The 17,667-nt window shown below is 43.7% G+C and overlaps 1 protein-coding gene across 1 annotated transcript in view; it reads left to right on the top strand.

Annotated features, from left to right (window-relative positions):
• The first annotated feature begins 429 nt into the window (after window positions 1-429).
• Window positions 430-17,667, top strand: part of necab3 (N-terminal EF-hand calcium binding protein 3) — a 44,347-nt gene continuing 27,109 nt past the window's right edge. The window contains exons 1-2 of the mRNA XM_086149783.1: window positions 430-772; window positions 6,251-6,275. Coding sequence (XP_086005909.1) covers window positions 632-772; window positions 6,251-6,275 — 166 coding nt within the window. The 5' untranslated portion in view covers window positions 430-631. The remainder of the gene's footprint in view (window positions 773-6,250; window positions 6,276-17,667) is intronic.

The following is a 17,667-nucleotide window of genomic DNA, read 5'->3' as shown; positions in this document are numbered from 1 at the left end:
AAATCCAAGCAAAGAACAACAGAAAACTGTTTTCCAATTGTAAGGATCAAAGTGTAAAAAAAAAAAAAAAAAAAAAAAAAGAAGTTTATTTTGCTTGCATGAAATTGATTGTGAGAAAATCAGATATTGCGAATACTGAGATTTTTCGAAAACTGTTTATGCGTGAAGAATGGCGCGCCCCTTCGTGTTATATTCATAATTATGAGGAAGGACAAATACTGCAACCCTTCTAATGTTTGCACGGCAACTACCTGTGTGGAATGAGAAAAAGTGAGCCTGTTTGTTTTTTTTTTAAGGAAAGGTGAGCACGTTTTTTTTCTTTTTTTTTTTTTTTTTTTTAAGGAAAGGTGAGCATGTTAACATTCGGGCTCCAGGGACAAAGGAGCCAATCACGGCGGGTCCAGCAGGAGGGGCTGGATGCTCGGCTCTGTGCACAGGACAGGACGGTACGGCACGCCTCGGCTCCTGCAGCGCGCAGTAAAGTTGCGTCGCGTCTTTCACCTGCAGCCTCCTCCCACCCCCCAACCCCCCTCACACACACACACACACACACACACCTCTTTCTCTCTCGCTCTTTTCCTTTCGTTTTTTCTCCAGCCCTCACTTCATCCGTCCTCCTGGCACCTGGAAGATGCTGGCTTGCGCGGAGATGATCACCATGTGCCTGCGTTCGGCCAAACAGAAGCATCTCCGGGCGCAGCTGCTGCTGCAACAACCGCCGCCGCCGCCGCCGCCCGCCGCCTGCGGCCGGGGGCTCACCATCCTCCACGACGTGAGTCCGACTCTCATGCTGTCAAGAAATAAAGAAGCATCCTTTTTTTAGTCCCCCCCACCCTTCTTTTACCTTTGTCTTAATTTTGCATCAAAACTAGTCGTCAAGTGATGTGTCATTTTTTTTTTTTTTTTCATGATAAGGCTTTTAATTTACGGCATATAGGGGAAAATGAAACAGGTTCAGGGGAAAAAAGACTTATCTAGTCTTTGGTCTAATTTTTCCGTAAATACAATTGAAAAATCTTGTGTTGCGTGTTGGGAGTGCGTGTCGGTGCGCATCCGGGAAGCATGTTTCCTCCGAGAGTGTTCAAGGGTCCTCGACTTTTTTTTTTCTGTTTTTTTTTTATTTTTTATTTTTAATTAAAATATCATTCTACTCATTTAATTCTCGCAAAAGTAAAGTTCAAGTTCAAGAAAGTGAGCTGTTAGAGTCGTGTCAGAAGTGAAAGCAACTCTCCATCTCCATCATCATCATCATCATCTCCTCCTGCGTCTCCCTCTCTGGAAACACAAATATAGAATTTATCCATCCACCTTCTCTCAATAGTTTAAGTTCCTGGTTTTGCACCATCACTGTAGGCTTTGTTGACTGGTGTTCAAAAGTCTGGATTAGAAATCGAACAAACTGCCTCCAGCATTACGCCGCACGTGCACGGATGCGATTACCCCGAGCAGAACATCTCCAAACATTGCAACTAAACAACAACGCGACTGAAAAGGATGCGAACCGGGTCAGATGATGGTCGCTGGGAGTAGAAGGACTTACACATTGTAATGATCCAATGTGTGACATTACTAGGAGTTGAATAAAGGGATTTTTGGTCATTTTTATGAACAATCTGGTTTGTACCGGCATTCGCCAGTATGTTACATCAAGTTTGTGCATTTTTGTTTGTTCTTGAGGATGCGCGCGAGCCGGTTTGTAGCTGGTTACACATATAGTTGACCAAGATACTTCAATCCTAGGTCTTTATTTGTTTTCCACAGTAATGAGCCTGCTAGTGGCGTTGGAAATGAAGAGAACTGACATTCCCCGAGGACGAGATCAAGAACAGCCTCGTAAAATGTCCCCCTAGAGACCAGACAATTACAGCCGTGTGTGTGTGTTTATGTCTTGGGAGGTGTTTATCATTTCACCTTCCAGTGAACAGTCCCAAGATAAATGAAATATGCCGGGTGGATTTTCATTTTGAAAGTAGATCAGTGGCTGTTCCTGTTTTTCGAAAGACGATAATGTGAGGCACGGCGTGAATCGGTGAGTCAGCAGAGGCCGAGGGAGCCTCAACATCTGCCGCCGTGACATCAGAGCGGCAGTGCTCTTGGAAGCAGGCTTGACCTTTTACGCAAATTTGCCGTTAAAGATGCATTATTGTCTCCCGCCGGCGGAGATCCCGAGGACATAAGCCGCAGGAACAAATTTAACACGATCGCTCTACTTTCTTTCATCAGCTCAGGAAAAAAAATAATAAATAAATATATTTGTATGTACAAGTTGAACGAGCTAGAAATGGATTGTTGGCTGAAAATGGATGTGATAGTGATAGCTGGAATGGTTAGATGATGCAAAATAGCAGCTGATGTAAGAGCTCTTTGCAGGGCTGCGGTTCTCAACAACCTGCTTAAAGGTATTGAAGCTCGTGATGATTTCAGCCACTTAAGTATTCCTTGTTGTTTGCTGTGGTTATTCTCTGCTCTCCTGGAGGCCTATATAGAGATACGTATTTTTATCCCCGTAAGAAGAAGTACGGAGTTGCAGAGGAGTACAGTATGTTTGAGTGGTGCAGGACATGTATGAGAGCTGTAAGATTAGATCGGATCATCGCTTCTCAAATAATGGGGTGGGATGCAATGCATTAGCTCTATGGTGTAGGTTTTTTTTGCAGGACATATGAAGTGCAGTGAACAGACCCTCAAGAGACACCATGGAAAAATATTTAACAGGGACGATAAGAAAGGCGGCGAGAGACGGAGATAATGAGACAAAAGTCACCCGAAAGCTAAGACGAGGAAATATGACAAAGCGTATACAGTGCCTGGCTCGTGACTACGGTGGGAGACCAGGAAAGATCGGAGTGTTTACTGTGTCTAAAAATGTCGTCAGTGGCCAGCATGAAACCAAATAAATGAAGGTGTCATTTAAAAACATTACACCCCTATTTTGCTGATAAGCCGCTTGAGTTTTTTTTGACTGGAGGCAGGAGCGCATCAGGGATCAGGTATAAGTGCTATATACACTGCTCAAAAAAATAAAGGGAACACTTAAAAAACACATCCTAGATCTAAATGAATGAAATATTCTTATGAAATACTTTGCTCTTTACACAGTTGAATGTGCTGACAACAAAATCACACAAAAATGATCAATGGAAATCAATTGTATTAACCCATGGAGGTCTGGATTAGGAATCACACTCAAAATTAAAGTGTAAAAACAAACTCCAGGCTGATCCAACTTTGATGTAATGTCCTTAAAACAAGTCAAAATGAATCTGTGTTGCTCCCTGAGTGGACACTATGATTTCACAGAAGTGTGATTGACTTGGTGTTACATTGTGTTGTTCAAGTGTTCCCTTTATTTTTTTGAGCAGTATATTTGCTATGGTGACAGACAGGGTGACAGAGGAGGTTTGACAGGAATCTCCATGTTTGCAGACAACATTGTGATGTGTAGTGAGAGCAGGAAGTAGGAGGAGGAAAATCCTGAGAGGTGGAGGTGCGTCTTGGAAAGCAGAGGGATGAAGGTCAGCCGCAGCAAGATAGAACACATGTGTGTGAATGAGAGGAACCCGGGTGGAACGGTGAGGCTGCAGAGTGGAGATGAAAAATGTGAAGGATTTCAATTACTTTGGCTCAACAGTCCAGAGAAACAGAGAAGCTGGAAAAGAAATGGGTGCAAGCAAGTTGGAACTAGCGGAAAAAAGTCCGTCCGCCAGACTGACAGGAAAGCTGCAGAAGACTGTAAATTCTTGTCAAAATCTTCTTGTCGTGGCAGCTAGATTTGATTTCCTTCACCTGAAGATGTCCAAGTTGCCACAACAAGAAGATTTTGATAAGAATTCATCATCACCTGGATGGCTGAGAACCTCCACAGACGTGCAAAAGGATGAGACCAGCCCTGTTGTTTGGTTTAGAGACACCGAGGAAAAGACGGGAAGCAGAGCTGGAGGCGGGCAGGGACGATGTTGCGGTTCTCTTTGGCAGCGAGGAGGATGGAGAGGGAGAGGAATAAATCCGTTAGACGGGCAACACGTGTTAGATGTTCTGGAGATAAGGTCGGATCGAGATGGTTCGGGCATGTACAGAGGAGGGATAGTGAAGATCTGGGTAGAAAGATTGCTGAGGTTGGAACTGCCAGGCAGGAAGTCTAGAGGAAGACCAGAGAGGAGTTTTATGGATGGAGTGAAAGAGGACATGAAGTTAGTTGGTGTGAGAGAGAAGGATGCAGAGGGTTAGATGGAGGCAGATGATTGGCTGTGGCGACCCCTGAGGGGAAAAAGGTTTAACCACGGTAACACACGCAAAATAAATATTTCAATATTGCAGTTTCAACCTATCAGTGTTCAAAAGGTGAGCACCAAAATTCATTGCATCCAGTATGTCAATGAAATCTGAAATTTAAGCTGTTCACACGTGCAGCTTTTCCCACAATTGTTCTTGCGTTTCGCTGTGAAGTCGCATATGACCGACAGTCAGATTATTTTACGTATTTTTAATTTTCTTCAGGAAATTCTGCCTTGCCTCATGACCTATATGCCACTCAGACATATGAGCTGGTCCGTGCACATTAAACCATGCCCAGCCCTTAGACAGGTGTTGCTCTTTCACCCGGGTGGCTCACAGCGGGTGATTTTCTGTGGGGATTTGCGCAGAGTGGGCACGAGGCAGAACGGGACCCCGACCCTTTACAGCAAATCCATTGCTATACTTTCTGCGTCATTGCTGTGCTTCCCCTGAGACTTTTCCGTGGAGGCGCATAATTGAATTTCACTCCATTCTCACGCTGCAACCACAACTGCTTGCTGCGGATTGGTGGGCGAGAATGCCGTACTTAACACAAAGGAGCCGTCTGATTTGTCTGATACTTGATTTCACTCGAACAATCCAGCTGGCTAAAGCCAAGCACCACCTGCTTTGCAGTGCATGTCTGAGTGGAGAGCTGGGGTTGAGAGCTGAACCCGGGACGTCACTGGCTGATGTTGTATTCTTGTCTCAAAGCCCATTTGTCCTAAACCAAAAGCTCTGAAAGAGAGACCTTCTCGCCTCTTCTTCCTCCACAGCTTTGCGTGCTTGGTGTTTTTAAATCTGTCTGGACTTCGGGTCAGTTCGACCTCCTTTAATTCTCCTCTTTTAAGGCTGATTGGATTTTTGCGATTCAAGCAGTTGATGGAAAAGCATCTTTCTTGCACTGAATATGGAAAGTTCAAAGTTAGTTTTATTGTCAATAATGATAATAATAATTGAGTTCAAATTAACAATAAAGCGCACTGTTACATTAAATAGTAAACAGTAAACTATGAGGTATGAAGTATAAAGTGCACGTAGAAACAAAAGTAGATTTTTTTTTTTGTACGGTTTAGTGCAAAGGTCAGTAATTATGGTAAATGGTGCGATAGCAACATGATGGTTTTCTCTGTGACAGTGAAAAGTAGCAGGAATGCAAAAAAAAAAATAAAAGCGTAAACAGACGATGGAAATGCTGCCTCTCGCCTGCCATGTTGTCGTCATTTTCCTCCTTTTTTGAAGTCTTATCCCCCCTGCGTGTCAAATTTACATCCTGTCTCGCAACCTTTAATGACAACTCCAGGAATGAAGCTGGATGTGAATGGTGAAAGTCCCGCATGGTCCCAACAAGATATTTTACCAAATATGCAGTATGTTTACAGTCTGGGGGGGAAAAAAAACAAAACAAAACAACAACCTCTTGTGTTGCTGAATCTGTTAAAGTCTGACGTTAAAGACCTTTCTCTCAGGCAACATTAACAGCGAGGCAATCTGCAAAACAGCATTTCCCCTCTTGCCGACTGAGTGGCCTGACTTTTCAGCCGTACCGGGAACTGATGTCAGAGTAATTAGATGTCATTTTTATTCTACGAGAGCCAGTGTCTCCCGGTGGCGAGTGGTGGAACGGTTGTTAATGGCCTGACGATTCACGTCTAACTACTTCGCAAGAAAGGTAGAGATGAATCACTCTTGCAGAGGAGCTGCCAGTCATACAGTCATTCCTGTTTGGAAACAGAAATAAGAACACGATATGGATCGGGGGGGGGGGGAGTCGGATATTGCCAAATCAGCGCACTCACAATCTGAGCCAACCGCTGACTAGTTTTGTGGTTGCAGTATGAAAAGTGGTGTCGGTTGATGTGAAACAGACAAATATTTGTTGAATTTTTCTGCAATGACTTTAAAGACAATCACTGCAGTGTCCATGGCGATGTAGCTCAAGTAATAACACCCCTTCCCCTCTCTTGTCTTTCAGATTTTCCGCCGCGCAGACAAAAACGGTGAGTAAACAACGTTCAGCGACTTCTAACTTGTCACAACGGTCGCTTATTATTCACAATACTCCGCTTGTATCTCTAACTCCCCCGCGTGGAACATTTTGTGATTTTACTGACTATTGAAATGAATCTGCCGTATTTTAATCCCAGAGATTGACAAAGGGGGAAATGTGGATCAAATTTTGGGTTATCGATCCAGAACAAGTTGGATTCTCCAAGTGAAAGCAGCCTGGTGTAAGGTAACTGAAAGCTCGCAGTAGAGGTGTACAGAAAATAACCCGATGATGGTTCACAATCGTTCCGTCTCCCTCGCGACCGTAAAGGTCTCGCGATTTGCATCGCTTTTACTCTTTGACTCTTCACGGCCCTTCAGTCCTAACGGACGGGAGGCATTGCCAACCTGGATGAGATCACTTCCATCAGGATGGACGTAGAAGTCATCAGTCATATTTTTTTTTAATTGACTTACAGTGACAGTAATCTGTGAGGGAGACATGGAGCTGTGCCAGGAAAAGCCCTCCCCGAATTTCACGGCGGAGACGCCTGTTTGGGACGAATCTCACAAGATAAATCTGCCCGCTTGCTGAGAGCAGTGACAAGGATCACCTGACAGTATCGCCGTCCACATCTGTAGACCAGCTTCACGGCTTTTAGCCCCACTGGCTTCACAAATATGCATTTAATTCTTGCAAGGGGGGGGGTATTTTTTCTGCAACCCCACAGTAATATCCTCTAGATAACTGCCAACACATTGTTTGAAATCCAATATCTTTTTTCGGTCTCTGTTTCCTACGGCACCGCGAGACAGCCGTCGGTTTCGCAGCCATCTGTGCCCCGAAAGTGAACTCTCCCGAGGAATTTTTCTTATTTCCGTCTCTGTTTAAGTCGTCACGGCTGCACAGACGACAGAATGCTCGCACCGTGCCCTCCGCATAGCACGTTGTGTGTGCTTTCGGACTCCTTGAAACATCTCCAAATACATCACCATTTGGCTGTCATCAAAACTGAATCAGCAGCTAATCAAATCCACAATCCTCCAGCACCAGCTGCTAATATAAAGCAAAAGTACAATTACTTTTAGCTTGACGAGAAATGCAAGCGATCGCTTTGGCTATGGCTAACGACCAGCTATATGCGGCGTAGCATTTTCTGCTTTAATGAGCTGAGCTGACAGGACTGTCATCAGAAAAACCCGTGAGGAGAGGAGCGCTAATGTAAGCCAGCGGCTGCCGACGTAGACCAGCGACTGTTACAATACAGGGGCTGAGGTGCACGTGGCGATGTGCCGCGGCCCATTAGCTTAGCTTAGTCCTTCTCAAATAGTGGGGGCCCCCCCGTGCAATGCCGGGGGGGCACATGTGCTTTTTTTTTTTGCCGTACTAGAATAAAGTGTAATTGCACATCCACTACAGTAGTTGGCAGTGGCGCTCTCGTTGTAAGAGTGTGTGCAGGGAGTATAAGCTCTATGGTGTCCGTTTTTTGTTTTCGCACCGAGCAGGAGAATTTTTTTTTAACAGGGATGAAAAGAAAGGCGGAGAGAGACGAAGATAATGAGACAAAAGAAAGTCACCCGAAAGCGTATGTAGCGCTTGGCTTCACTGTGACTACAGTGGGAGACGAGGAAAGACCTAAAAACAATGTTAATAAAGTTATTCTTTGTTGTAAGTTGAACTGTATTTCATTATTTTTGGTTTTCTTTAATGTTAATAAGGATATATAATTGTATGCAGAGGTGTATTTATAACAATTTTATAGACAAATTATATCATTTATAGTTGCGGCGGAGAGTGAGGGGGGGGCGTGAATTGTTTTCTTTTTGCTACGGGGGGCGTAACAGAAAATAATTGAGAAGCACTGGCTTAGAGTCAAATACACAATTGCTATGTTTATATTTACCAGTACAGACCACATTGCCATGTTATGTGAATTTAACCAGAAAAAAGTGGCTCCATGCCTCTTTTATTTAGTTTGTATTTTCAGTTTTTCTCCTTGTTGTAGAACGAATCAATGTCTTCTCGTTTTATTTCTAAAGCATTTGTTTTACTTGACTTCCTCCGCTGCGCTCCCGATTTGTTTTTACCGGTCCCTCTCCTCTTTTGCTACCCGCCTTAGAAACCAGCGGAGGTGGTGTATGTTGACACCAGGGGAGCAGAGTTTTACAAACAGCCACTTAATAAGATGAAACACATTTGCATACTGGTTGCCGTTTTTAAATACATCAATTGCTAGGATGCTTGGCACAGCTGTGTCACATGACCCATTACGAATGACTCATGAGAACGAGTCCTGAAGGTGACAGAATTTAATCGCCGTCTATTTGCCTTTCTAAACATAAGGTTATATACAAAGTCGAACTTATGCATTGTCGAGGAACATTTATTTATCGTAGTGCAGCAACCTTTGTTTATTTATTGAGCTGACATACCTGATGGTCAAGTGCTGCAGGTTTGGATTCTGCAGATCAATGCCGCTGCATTTTTCGTAACTGATGTGTCTTTCAAGACGTGCACGAAAACTGACTCCAGGGTTACAGACAGCGGGGATTGGGAAGAGAGAAGAGGAGGGAGGAGGGAGGTTTTGAACATGAGAACAGTGTCTGATTCCATGCCTTCTTTCTTGTTGATATGTTTGTCACATTCTTAGTCTTGCCGGCCTTTTGGAGAGTTTTCGGGAGACATGCACATCCTTCAGATGCAAGGCTGTGAAAGCCAGCATCCAGGAAAAAAAAGCTATGCAATTCAGCTAACATTATAAAATATGTTCCATTCACACCACAACAATTATTATAGATTGTATTATATGAATTTATCATTGTGTCTTTTTCTTATTATTAACATCCGTTTGCACATCCTCATTAATTTTTTCTGTGCTTGAATTCACAATCGCTGCTGCTCCGGATTCTTCGTTCAATGAACGAACACGGCTATTAATTTGACTTTAGGCTGGACGAGTGTTGCGGAAATAAAAACTGCGAGTGGCGATAAAAATAACCAACTCATTTTGTTTACCGAATGCATATCTTGGATTTAATGGAACAGTACAACACTATGCACGGGCAAAATGCTTTAAGGATAATTATCAACATTGCATAACCTAAGCTACATTTCAACCTAGTCTGTTAAATTGTCACAGAGCAGTACCATTAAATGCACTAAACATTTTTGTTCAAAAAATGGTTCTGATAATCATCTAACTTTAGGCATATAGAGGTTTACAGTCTAATAGCTGCGGAGGCCTATTTATCTTTCAACTCCTTGGCTTTTAATGAACTGTGTTTCTCATCTGACACCCACTCCGATGAAAAGGAAAGGGCCCATCAGCCTCCTTAATGAGGCACTGAATCCAGATGATGCCGGGTATGAGGAGCATAAACAGCGTACGGTCTTAAAATTAGGGTCTGGAGGTTTGAAAATCGTCCACATCAGCTCGCACAGACAACAGAATTTATACTAAAAATACATTCATGTTGTGCAGTATTTTTAGCGGGGATGTGTATACTTAGAATCAAGGCCCAACCCGCTAATGCTTGTTGCTTTTAGAGCCGAGATGCGTCTGTGGGAATTTATAAACCACTTAGGAAAGACTGCTGCAGCTGGAATAACCTTTGGAGAGATAACAGTGCGGCCTACTTTGTGTCCTACTTTTTGGGACTTTCTCGCTCACTCACTGGACCGTTGTTTACTCTGGCCCTATAGGTGGTATTTGTAGGCTAATTTCATTTTTTTTTATCAGTTATCGGAAATCGGTCATACTTGAGCCGAGCACATCATGTTGGAATCAATGAATTAATAAACCTTCCTGCTCCTGGACTCTGGAGTATTGTTTTATTTACATCACATTGATTTTGTAAATTAAAAAAAAGTAAAGAAAGCCAATATTGGTATCTATTTCCCAAACAAATGTCCAACATGCGACTTACTGTAGATGGGTAAAACACATTTGTTTTTGATTATTTAATTAAAAAAAAAAAAACATTGATTTGATAGAATATCTGTAAAAATTTACTGTAAGTGTTTGACATCGGTCTGATCACGCTGTGTCAATCTCACACCAAAAGACTTTGCACCGGAGTAATTTCATGCAGATTACAAGCCTGAGCGATGACCTGCAGACAGGCTCCCCGTTGTTCGGTGGGAGGCTTCTTTTATTTCACCCAAGTGTAAAAATAAAATTCCTCCTGCAAACGCCTGGTCGGTCAGCTGGCTTGATGAGGTTTTTGATTCGGTGCTTTGCCTCTGTTGTTTTGTTCACAGCGCTGCTTTTTTTTTTTGTTTTGTTTTTTTGTTTTCAGCTGGCTTTATTATGCTCCAAGCGGCAAGTCTGGGGACGTGACGATGTGTGAATTTTTGTTGTTTGTGCTGCCAGTTTGGAGTCTGGCCACCAAGAGACTATGCCAAGGTGAACCCCCCCATCCAGTCCCACTTCCAAACCAAATTAAGTGACACTAGGTCAATCAAACTAGTTATTATGTAGCGTGGATATTGCACAAGAAAGGGACAATAACTACTGATAAGAAGAATGGATGATTTATTGTCAACAGAGAAGATGCAACAGGAAGGCTATCAACAGCTCTAAGTCACATATCCCAAAGGAAATGGAAAACCGCATGCAGTTCATTGGACAGAATCGCCACTTTTTGATGATAAAAGGAAATGGAAGTTTGAATGAAAAACAAAGCAAGTTTAATGGTATTTGGTTTAGTCCAAAGAAGGTCAATATGATGCATTCAGTGGCATAATGCGTTCATGATTTGTTTCTTTTTATAAAGTTAGGCGGTGAGGGTGGGGGAGATGTTTTTGTGATATTTTCAGGTACTGCTCCAAAAAAATGCAAGCGTGGCAGGAGAGAGCTCACACAGACGCCTCTGGGTTTCTCTATGTTTATTGTTTCCGAAGAAGCCGTCTCCTTAGAGATCCTGTGTGCATCTCTTATATGTCATTGGGTCATGCATGAATTATTGATTAACTGAAAGGCATCAGCTGGCATAAGGGTTCTGAGTATGTTAATAACTTAACGCAGCATTGCCGAGCCTGATGTGGAGCCACAGCTGTTTTATCGAGACTAATTTCCCCATGAGCATCTCGGCAGTTAAATCGATATTTCACAAAACTCAATATTTTACAAACTCCAAAAATAAAACCACATTTGCCGCATGGATCGTTGCCTAACATAAGCCACTGATTTGAGAACCCCTTGTTTTTTGCAGATTTGCTTGGTTGTGGAATTGTCTTGTTTTCCTGACAGGTTCTGTCTTGCAAGAAAATCTATGTAAATTAATGTTGCTAACTTTTGCAGAGCAATATAAGAGATACCAGAGTAGACTGTAACATAACTAGCTTAATTTAGTTCAGAGAGCCAGAAAAAAAAGCTGCTCGGATTATAGTCTTATCATTCACCCAAAGAATACACCTAAAAACTTGCACTTAAAGTACTTTAAGCAAAGACCTCTTTCAAATTAACAAATTTGAACTTCAGTCTGTCCTTGGAATAACGTTCCTCTTGATGTGAATCCTGAAAATATCACAATATGTTCAAACTACATTACTCCACCAATGAAGGACGCGCATAGTGTGCACACAAAATCCCCAACCAGCAGCTATACATTTACAACAGTGAGTGTGTGAGATAGTAAACACACACAGAAAAGAGCCATTACCATCCATGAATGTGCAAGGTAGTGTTTGCAGTGATTGCAAGTGTTCAGAAAAAGAACCTCTATCCGAAAATGTACATTTTTACAACTATGAATGTTGTATTGATTTTAGTGGTTGTAATTTATCCTTTATTAATCCCCGTGGAGATAATTCGTACTCTGCAATAGACCCATCATGGATGACCTATTAGCTGCCGTCCACCAGGATACCGGGGGTGCAGTTAGCGGTTCAGTGTTTTGCTCAACAACACTTGGAACCCCCTGGGCCACGCCGCCCCGAAAATATAGTCTGTACAACCGGACATTATCAGCCAGAAGATATAAAATATGGATTTTATATTTACGTTGTAAGCAGTCATTGCACATACACTATTTAGCCAGAAGTATTCGCTCATCCATCCAAATAGTGGCAATCAGGTGTTCCAATCACTTCGATGGTCACGGGTGTATATAAACAAGCACGTAGGCATGCAGACTGTTTTAACAAACATTTGTGACAGAATAGGTCGCTCTCAGGAGCTCGGTGAATTCCATGGTGGAACTGTGATAGGGTGCCACCTGTGCAAAAATCCAGTCATGAAATTTCCCTGCTAAATATTCCACTCAACTGTCAACTGTATTATAAGAACATGGAAGTGTTTGGGAATGACAGCGACTCAGCCACGAGGTGGTAGGCCACGTTAACTGATGGCGCGGGGTCAGCGGACCCTGAGATGCATAGTGCAAAGAGGTCACCAACTTTCTGCAGAGCCAATCGCTACAGACCTCCAAAGTTCATGTGGGCTTCATATTAGCTCAAGAACAGTGTGCAGAGAGCTTCATAGAATGGGTTTCCATGGCTGAGCAGCTGCATCCAAGCTACATATCACTAAACGCAATGCAAAGCATTGGATGCAGTGGTGTAAGGCACGCCATTACTGGACTCTAGAGCAGTGGAGAGTGTTCTGTGGAGGGATGCGCTTTATCATCTCACAATCTGATGGACAAGTCTGGGTTTGGTGGTTGCCAGGAGAACGGTACTTGTCTTGATCATCTGGACAATCCCATGCTCCCAACTTTGTGGTAACAGTTTGGAGTTGGCTCCTTCCTTTTGCAACGTGACTGCACCAGTGCACAAAGCAAGGTCCACGAAGACATGGATGACAGAGTCTGGTGTGGATGAACTTTTCGTCCAACATCAGTGTGAGACCTCACAAATATGCTTCTGGAAGAATGGTCAAAACTTCCCATAAACACTCCTGAACCTTGTGGACAGCCTTCTCAGAAGAGTTGAAGCTGTTATAGCTGCAAAGGGTGGATTGACGTGATATTGAACCCTATGGGTTAGGAATGGGATGTTAATTAAGTTCATATAGTGTACCGTGCTTATTGTCATATTGCACATGGTATAGGTAGCGTTCTTGTCTTCTAAGAGCATTGATGGCTTTACAGTCCGGTTTAAGTAGATTCAAATGCAGTATGATTAGCATGTGCAGAAGCACTTCTGCTTCTAACCCTCCAGACTCGAGGAACAGCTCAGCCCTGCACATTCAGGCTGCTCTTAGAACGTGCATGTGCCTTCACCTGTTGGCACAGGTATGTTGATTTGGATCCTTTTTTTTCTCCGGTAAGGTTGCCTCTTTTAAGCATAAACGTAACGTGGCAAACCGAGAGGTCCATGTTTAAGTATTATAAACCTATACAAGAAAGCGATTCAAGGCATAAACGGACGGGCAGAGTTCCTATCTCAGGAACAGATGGAACTCTTGCCTCTTCGAAAATAATAATACTTGTTTTGCTTGATGTCTGCCGCGTAGACTTGGACCAGTGCCTTCAGCCTTGCATGTTTGTTGCAACCACTTTCATAAAGAAGACATTTGACCCGATACTGTCACCACAGATCAGGGAAAGAGCCAGGAGCAATCATTAGGCCATCAAAGAGTATTAGCCATGTCACTTCCCAGCATAGCTGCTGTCTGTCTAGACTGGTGTCTGGAATGACGACTGCATTTTATAACAAACATTCTATAGGAGGAGACGATTCTGCCAGTGAAATGCAGTGTGTTTTTCATCTGTGTCTGATGATGAGCGCTCCAAGAGCCCTAGCACAGATGACCTGTCCGATGCAGAAAGAACAAAAATAATTGGAATCGAAAGCGCTGCCACCGCGACACATAGGAATTCGAGCCATGGTTGAGCTCCGGAAGCCGATCACAAATGCTAAAAGCTGATTGCGTCTTCAGCACACGTCCACAATCGTACTCACTGAAGATTAACTTCAGGATTCACAATACAAAGCATTTATTGTCACAGTGAAATTCTTTCTTTGCTGTCCGCAGTGCATTGGGATATGTGCTGGTAGAAGAGTGTAAACATTATTATAAATATGATAATAGATATGATTGTGAACATTGCAATAGAACAGTGAGTAGAATACAGTGCAATAAGACATTTGAGTGCAGCTTGGTGTGCAACTCACAAAGTGCGGGTGTAAGGATGAGTGCAATTTGAATGCAAATTAAGTGGCTTTACATGACTTTACATGTGCAAGGAGAGGAATGAGTGTCAGCTGTTTAAGTGTCTGATGGCAATCGAGTAGAATGAGTTCTTTAATCGTGTCATTCTACATAAGAAGTGCGAACAGTCCATGTTGAGGTAGGGCGCGGTCTATGCCGATGGAGGCAGCTTTCCCTTGGATGCTTTGCAGAGAAGGTAGTGATATTGTGGTGATCCGGAGCAGTGGTACAGCTGTACCATACGGTGATGCAGCTGGTCAGGATGCTTTCAACAATGCAGCTGTAAAAGTTGCTGAGGATCTTAGGCGACATGCCAAACCTCCTCAGCGTCCTCAGAACATTTTGTGTGTGAGTTTGTGGGGTATGACCGTGTTGAATACGGAGCTGTTGTCCATAAAGAGCATCCTGATGTAGGAGTCTTTGTTTTCTAGGTGGGAGAGCAAGTAGTGCAGGGTGGCGGCTATGGCGTCTGAGGTGGACCTGTTGGGCCGCTTTGTGAATTGCGGGGGGTCGAGGGTTTCTAGGATGTCGTTCTGAATGTGGGCCAGCACCACTCTCTCGATCAGAGTGAGTGCTACTGGCCTGTAGTCATTTAGGCAGTTGGTTGGGCTCCTCTTCGGGAGCTCTGGCTCTGGCTGAGGGAGAGGTTGAAGATGGTGGTAAGAACATCAGCCAGCTCATTGGCACAAGCTCTGCCCCGGGAAGTTGGCAGGTCCAGCTGCCTTGTGGGGGTTTATCCTTCTCAGCGTTCGGCGTACCTGGTCTGATGATACTATCGGGATGAAGTTTGGGTTGATGTTTGGGTTGAAGTTGTTGAGGTCGTCCGGCAGGTTGTCTGTGGTGATGCCAATATCGCTGGTGGACTTGTAGTCCATGATGTGCTGCAGGCCGTGCCATATCTGCCCAGGGTCAGCACTGGAGTAGAAGCCATCCAGCGTCTCTCTGTACTGCCGCTTGGCTGTTCCGATGGCCTTCTTCAATCCATACTTAGCAGCTTTGTAAATTGCTGAACCTAAATGCATGAGACAGCATGTGGCGTACCTGATTGTTTAGCCAAAGCTTCTGGTTGGGGAACTTCCTGACTTGTATGGTGAACACGATGTTGTCAACACAACTGCTGATGTATACTAAGCGTACTTGTCATGTTGTACGTATGTAGCTCAGTGATAGAGCGCATAAGGCCCTGAGTTCAATCGCCGGTGTCTCCACTTTGGTTAAAAGCGTCTGCCAAATGATTGTAATGTAATGTACTTCTGTACACTGAGTATGTGACTGGGTACATCAGCACTTGTACCCAGCACTGCACAGAAGAGTCCTCTTGAGTGGCTGCGGTCTTGAATACATTTCAGTCGGTTATAGCAAAACAGTCCTGGAGGATGCCCTCTGAATCGGGGGTTTGATTTCTTTGATTACGCTGTTTGTTTGTTTTAGTCTCTGTCTGTACACTGGGTACAGAAACAGAGAGATGTGATCTGACTGTCCAAAGTGGGGGTGGGGTGCGGCCCTGTACGCGCCACGGATGTTGCTTTACATGTTGGCCAGGGTGTTCTTGTCCCGGGTGTTAAGGTCCACATGTTGGTGGTATGAGGGGATTACGGTCCGCGGGCTGCACTGCTTTAAGTCGCCAGCTGTGATAACAACGGCATTAGGGTGCGCCGTCTACAGCGCACTGATGACATCATGGAGCTTGCCCAGTGCAGCCGTGCAGTTAGCCCGCGGTGGGATGTAAACAGCAGATAAAAATATGGCAGTGAATTCCCTCAGTAGATAATCGGGACAGTGTTTAAGCAGCAAAAACTCCACGTCAAACTCCACCACACATCGTTCACAATCACCCTCACGCCTCCCTCTTTAGTCTACAATGATCTGTAGCTCCGGTGGTATGAAACCTGTAAATTTCGGCTCTGTTAGATTGTTGGCAATATCCAAAAGTGTCTGCCAGCTGTACAATAGTGGAGGCATTTGCGTGCTGTAGAAAAAGTTGTCGTTTGAAAAAAATCTGGCATGTGGCTGCGGAGCGAGCAAACACGTCTGCCACGATGAGCGCCATGTTGTAAAACTTTCTAAATTCATTCTAAATCTGTAGGTTGGCATTTCTGACAGTGCACAGCCTCTCTGCATGACAAAGTCAGATTAACTCGGTAAACATCAGATTACATTTTCTCTACCACTTTTCTGTGCTAACCACATATTTCGGTGTCTCCCTCGTTTCCCAAAAGGGAAATGGGGTAAAATTGGCCTCCACCTGCAATCTGTTTTCGGTCTTAAATCATCAATCATAATATAATAATAACAGGAAGAATATCAGTCATTTTCAACCCTTTGTTGAAAAAAGATATTGCTTATTTTTCAGAAGCTCCCCCTATTAAGACTTTAATGACCCCCTTAATAGAGAATATATTGGACTCGTATAGTATCATCTTAAAATAGTAAGCATTATTTATGCATTTATTAATGCATATCCTGAACTAAGTGTCGCGGGGGGCTGGAGCATATCCTAGCTGTCACTAGCCAAGAGAGAGGATTCAACCTGGGTCAGTTGCCAGCAGATCGCAGTGCCACATGTAGAGAAATATAACCATTCACTTTCTCACCCACACGTCTCAAAGGGACAAAACTATTCAGTTTTATTCACACATCCAATGGAGACATACAACCATTCAGTTTCCCATTCACATGTCTCAGCAGTTTACGATCTCCAGTTGATCTGCCAAAGAAAGGGTCCCTTGTCAGAATTGATTTAGGGACCATCTGCGCTACCGTGCTGCTGAATGAATATATGAAAAATATTGAACTTGCCGTTCATATTATCATATCTGTGGAAAGTTGTTTGTGCAATTTTGACCTGAGATCCAAAGGGCATGATGGATCGTGATACACCCACTAGTCCGTCCACGTACGAAGATATGAACTTCGTATGCAGAAGCACACACTTTTACCGAGCTCGCACACCCTCGTGTTGTCTTCTTCAAATGTACTGGCTAAAGGGATCGGAGCTGGAGCAATGTTCAGTCATCTGCTTGTCACAGCAGCTAACAGGCATGCCGGGAGCACACTAACCCTACGCAGGCAAAACCAAGCCGCCCAATTATTTTTATGGTGAGAGTAGGGGTCAGGTAGCCTCAGTTATTATGTGCTCCTGTGACAGTCATGACCACCCATGCATCTGAGGAATGAACCCAGTACAACCCGCCTACAGAAAATGAGTCCCTCCATCACTTTCCTTCTTCTGAGGGAATCAATATCT

This window comes from Fistularia commersonii, chromosome 7, assembly GCF_037954325.1.
Source record: "Fistularia commersonii isolate RoL2024-O1a breed Wild chromosome 7, RoL_Fcom_v1.0, whole genome shotgun sequence".
In the NCBI taxonomy this organism is placed as follows: domain Eukaryota; kingdom Metazoa; phylum Chordata; class Actinopteri; order Syngnathiformes; family Fistulariidae; genus Fistularia; species Fistularia commersonii.
Note: the sequence above shows the minus strand (reverse complement) of the source record. Positions and strands in the feature narration are given on the sequence as shown.